At 50.5% G+C, this 5,486-nt stretch overlaps 1 protein-coding gene across 1 annotated transcript; it reads left to right on the top strand.

The window, feature by feature from the left end:
- The first annotated feature begins 294 nt into the window (after positions 1–294).
- Positions 295–1,062, top strand: LOC134620962 (probable Bax inhibitor 1). Its single transcript, XM_063467326.2, has one exon. The coding sequence runs from the start codon at positions 295–297 to the stop codon at positions 1,060–1,062; it is 768 nt and encodes a 255-aa protein (XP_063323396.2).
- The last annotated feature ends 4,424 nt before the right edge of the window (positions 1,063–5,486 follow it).

Consider the following 5,486-nt stretch of genomic DNA (forward strand, 5'->3'; position numbering starts at 1 on the left):
GCCTCAACGGCAACGCTTTCTTCACGCTGTAATAAAATATACAGCCAGAGGGGGGCGTTTTTAAAACGCACCACCCTGTTGCACACGGCCCTAAGGGCATACCCCCCGCACACCCCGCCTTTCCGCCGGCAGGGTATGTTGAATGTACACACTAACACAACGTGCACAGAAGAAGGGACGTCTACAAGTGTGTATCAGCAACGCTGCGGAATGTAACAAATGTAACATCCTACCATGTTTCCTATGTGCTACAATTGGAGAGGGAGAGAGGGTTTCATTAGCCGTCACATCAACATGGATACACTCTTCCAGTTCTCGCACATATCTCATTCCACCCAAGCGCACTTGAAGAACGTGTACGCAAGCTTGGCAATTTGCATGTGTCTGGCCGCTGTCGGCTCCTACGTCTACATCTATCTGGTCGCACGCCTGGTTTCGGTGAGTGAGGTGTCCTCCCTCGCAGTCCTGGGGTTGTTGATCTGTCTTGCGATGGCTACCCTCACCTCACTGGGGTTGTTTATCTGGTTTGCCGTGACCCCCCATAACCCTGAGACAGAAAGGAAGAGACTTGCTTTCCTTGAAGGATTTGCATTGCTCACAGGTTTTAGCCTTGGACCCATTCTGGACAGTGTCATCGCCGTCGATCCGAATATCATCGCGACCGCCTTTGTGGGAACCTCTGTGATTTTCGTCTGCTTCACTCTCAGCGCCTTGTACGACACACACAGGGGCTATCTGTTCCTCCGAGGCACACTCATGTCCGGCTGTTCTATTCTGTTACTGGCCTATCTGACGAACGTGTTCTTCGGATCTACGCTTGTGTTTCAGGCGAACACATACCTGGGACTGCTCGTCATGTGCGGCTTTGTCCTGTTTGACACTCAGCTCGTTATCGAGAAAGCAGAGAACGGGGACAAGGACTACATCTGGCATTGTGTGACCTTGTTTGATGATTTCATTACCATTTTTAGGAGACTGATGATCATCCTTTACACGAAGGAGAAGGACAAGAAGGCGGTCTCTGAACGTATTCTGTGCAAGATGATACCGATCGATGTGTGAAATGAGTGCATGTGTGCTGTTACATTGCCACAAAAAAACCCCACAAATGCTGTATGGTTTTGTTCATGATTGTTTTATTATTGACAATAAACAAAGACAAGAACATTTTATGTGAGTTGTTTGTACGCTTGGTGAACAAGGTTATGCTAGAGAGGAGGTTAATGCAGAACGCCACTTCTCGCTTTAGCCGGCATTCTGAGGACTTTGCGATTCCTCAGCTGTAATACGTTGATGTCGTCGGGCTCAGCGATGGCTGGCTTGTCATCAGTGTCGGTGCTCTGGGAGGCAGCTTGGTTCAGCCGCAATACGTCGGTGGTGTCGTCGGGCTCGGCGATGGCTCGGTTGGCTGCGGTGTCCGTGTTCTGGGAGGCAGTTTGCTTCTCAGCATTGTCGGCAGCATCGGAGGCAATTAGCTCTGCGCCCAGAGCGTATAGACAGATGTAGCCCGTTACCTCCGTCATGATGTTCCAGACCGGGTCGATGTCCACAACGCCTTGTCTCAAGATGCGAGCGGTCTCGCTGGGACACTTAGCAGTAGGCTCTACCTTGACTCTCACCGTGAAGTCGTGGTCCATTTCAAGGGTGAACCACATTTCGTAATCGTCTTCGGACAGTCCCGCATTGTCGTGGCCTTTGCATCTGGGATCGCCCGAAGCCTCGTGTAACTTGTCCACAAACCTTGCTATTGTCCTGGCGGTGACATACAAATCCTTGGCGTACTCGGCGTGGTCAATGGGGCGTTCGTGCACATAACGGAGCATAGCCAAACACCAGCTGTTGTTCCCTGTAGCACTCAGCGAGTGTCTATACAGACAAAAGTCAGACATCATGACCTTGAAAGTTACAGTAAACGGCTCGACCGTCTTGGCGAACTCTGCGAACGTGTCCAAGAAAACCTGCCGTTTTGCATTAGAAGTCGCTGACCAGTGCGCACCGTCTAAGAGCACTAGCTGTCCGGTCGGGTTCATCTCGGTGTATTCGTCTTACGTTGCTATCCTCTGCAAAACTCCTATGTCTGCGTGACGGTGTGACTTGTTCGAATGCCGGTGAACGCAGAACAGGGGGTTCGGTTTTATGTATTATGTTTAACCATTGGTGGGTTTTTAGCCGAGACTAGAAAGAGGTAAGTGGTTCAATGTTTTTGTAAAACACACAGTCATTAGACACGGTTGGTTGCACATAAGATTGTGTACACAGTTTTATTTCAGCGACCGTCCACATCACAAAACAGACGTCATTACACATAAGAGTTGTCACAGACACAGTGAACTGTCAGCGCACACATTGCGATTTGATGCCTGTCTTTGTAGACACGATATGGATAGAACACAAGGGAACACACAAGTCAACACAGCTCGTCGTTCATTTCATTGGCCTCGGGTATGTACCGTTCAACCGGTGCAGGAGTTGTAGGGGTAGGTGTAGGTGGGGGTGGTTTACGGATCGGCTGTGCGTGCAGGCACTCCAACTTGCGACTCTCGTTTCTGTTTATGCTGCAAACAAACATCGAGAAGGAACGTTGTCACATATGAATGGTCCACGAGATAATCGTACTACCATTATGTATTGTGCACATCGGACCGAATCGCACAAGGTTCAGCGCGTGCACCTAGCTCACCTTTCCCAGCACGATAATATCCGCTTGCCTCTAACCCCCTCAGTGGACATGCACAACAGCTGGGCAGAATGGTCAGGGTTTATCCTGGTGACACTGAGGCAAGAAACGTATAGTATAAATCACAGTGTTGTAGATCAAGTTAAAATTGCAAAGTGTACAAAGACGCACTTGGAGACTTACACCAACTCCTCTCTGTCACAACTTGGCCGCTTTGGGAAGACTCGAAAATCCGACAGTCTGCCTTTGACTGCCTGAGTCCTGGGACAAGCGCAGCGTCCCGGCCAAAATGCAGCTACAGGGAAGTGTATGGTTGCAGTGAGGTTAGCATAATAAAGGAGACACACTCCTAGAATGTACTAAGCAACAAATGTAGAATAAGTAACAACGTCACTTATGGTCAAACATTTACAGTCTGTTAAATCTACTAACCCTGATACAGGTCCATGTAAGCCAGAGCAACAACAAACGTCAAACCCGCACATGGTCCCTGTAAAGCCATTGCTCTGTGGCGACAAATTGCAGAATAACCCTCTAAAGAGCCCTGTTCCACACGGCTAACCCATACCCGCATATAGTATGGTTAATACCATCTTGTCAATGATAATATTTGTAAGGTATTTCGGCCAGGTTTAGTGGTTTGTGTTTCGTACACAGTCGGAGCTCAGTGGACATGTGCAACAGACACCGGTATCACGGTCAGGATTGTGCACTGTGTACTAGTGTGACAAAGAACACGTAAACAATCGGGTGTGTGTGGAGACACAAACAATCTCTGGTCATTGCCAAGTGTTTATTTCAAACAGTTATACAGTACATCGTACACCGTGCATTGACAGGAGCATGTTTTATTTTCATTTATTAAAAATGGTATCGCGCCTGTATGAACTCCTTGGGTGATTTGATATCGACGTATCATAGTTGCACATTAGATGGAGATCGTGCCCTCGTCCGCTCCTTCGTGGTCGAACAGCACCGCAACGTGACACTGCGTAATACCCAGAAGTCCTCCAGCGGAAAATGACGCCGTGCACTCCAGACCTTGCTGTGTGGACTTCATCGTACACCGACGACGTTCGGTCCCGCACGTGACCTCCAGCCTCGAACTAGTGTCTTGTGCGGGTGGAAAGCATCGATACACACAGTGGATTCCACTCCGGTCATCCCTGTTACATTGAAAACGTACAAGGTGTGTACAGGTCGCAGACCGAGACAGAACCCTGCTCCACTCGCTCCACAGTATGCCTGCGGTGTTCTGTTGCGGTCGGACGCGTGCTCTAATGGTGTAGTCTAAGGTCGGAAGATCTTGGATGTGAGCTACACAACTCTTGCCATTCTCACATTGGACGGTATGCACCTGGCTCGGCTCATCGGCACCGGTGACGGTCCATTCAATCTCCGCGGTATAGTTCACAGCCCAAACCGTAGAAAATGGACCCAAAGTCACTTTGTCCAAACTCACGGACAGAGTGGGGCTGGCCATCTTTACTCCACATTGTGGATTCACGCGGCTGTTTGTTTGTCGTATGCCACCTATATTAAGACGTACCCTGCAATCGTGCTGTAACGCGTCAGGGCTCGTGAGTTGCACATCACACTTAATAGCCCCATTACGCCAGCTACTGTAAATCCATTGGGTCCCGTCGTCTTTGTCGTATTCAGGTATACATTGGTGTTCTTCAGTTCCACATACAACCTCCGTTATCACTGCAACCCCTGGCTTGTAGTACACATTTTTTCCGGTGAACCGTTGTACCACTGTCAGCCGCCTGCTACCGTCCGTGATCAGATGAGACAAAATAGGAGGCCTGCAGTCTAGTGGTGGACACGGAGATTTCCACGTGGGCTGAGCCAACACAGGTCCCATTAGGACAAGGCCAAGAGAAGCAATCGCAGTAAAGCAAAACATTGTCTTGACAGTCGGTCGTAAGTGTGTGTAAGTTGGTGTAAAGACAAGGCTTATATCCTCGAGGAGTGTAGTACAGCAGACCCACAACGCCAAGCCAGCCGACCCACAGCGCAAAGCCAGCCGACCTGCAGCACAAAGCCAGCCGACCCGCCGCACAAAGCCAGCCGACCCACAGCGCAAAGCCAGCCGACCTGCAGCGCAAAGCCAGCCGACCCGCAGCGCAAAGCCAGCCGACCCACAGCGCAAAGCCAGCCGACTCACAGCGCAAAGCCAGCCGACCCAGAGCAGGAGCTTGTTAAGAGGACAGCAGAGGACAGCAGATTTGCGCTGTGTCTACAGTCATGTCCTTGGCAAATAAGCACATCATAGCCGGTATTGTACGCCCCACGACCCCGGACGCCAAGCGGGCTTTACCCCGGGCCGCGTACATGAAGCGTTTCCATGTAAGCAAATGGAAACGCGTACAGGATCAGCGAACCAAGACGCTGGCGGTGGTGCACGCATTGGTGCCCGACCGGAAGCTATTTGCCTACTGCGAAAAGGTGCAAAAAACCTTCCTCTCCTGGCTACCACCGTACAACAAGAACTTGTGTTCAAAGTTATCGCTTCAAGACATTCTGGACTGCGAACTCGATCGCGGGGCCGTTTACTTTATCAACACCGTAGACTTCACCGGCCCCGATCCAAGTGATAGGAATTACGCCGAAAGGTCTTCCACTGAGCTTACATTCGGCTTACAGATCCAAAGCTACAATGAAACCGTGCCCACTGGACGTCCTAACTCGTGGGAGACCACGCGTACACCTCTCATGGACGATTACACCCGACGTGAAATGGGACTACCTCCCCGGCAGGGGTCTTCTGCTATAGTGCCCGCCGCGGTACAAAGACCTGAGCCTG

The sequence above is a fragment of the Pelmatolapia mariae genome, linkage group LG3_W (genome assembly GCF_036321145.2).
Source record: "Pelmatolapia mariae isolate MD_Pm_ZW linkage group LG3_W, Pm_UMD_F_2, whole genome shotgun sequence".
Taxonomy (NCBI): domain Eukaryota; kingdom Metazoa; phylum Chordata; class Actinopteri; order Cichliformes; family Cichlidae; genus Pelmatolapia; species Pelmatolapia mariae.

What these genes read in the sequence shown, in the direction of transcription:
- LOC134620962 (XM_063467326.2), top strand. Translation starts at nt 295, where the DNA reads ATGGATACACTCTTCCAGTTCTCGCACATATCTCATTCCACCCAAGCG.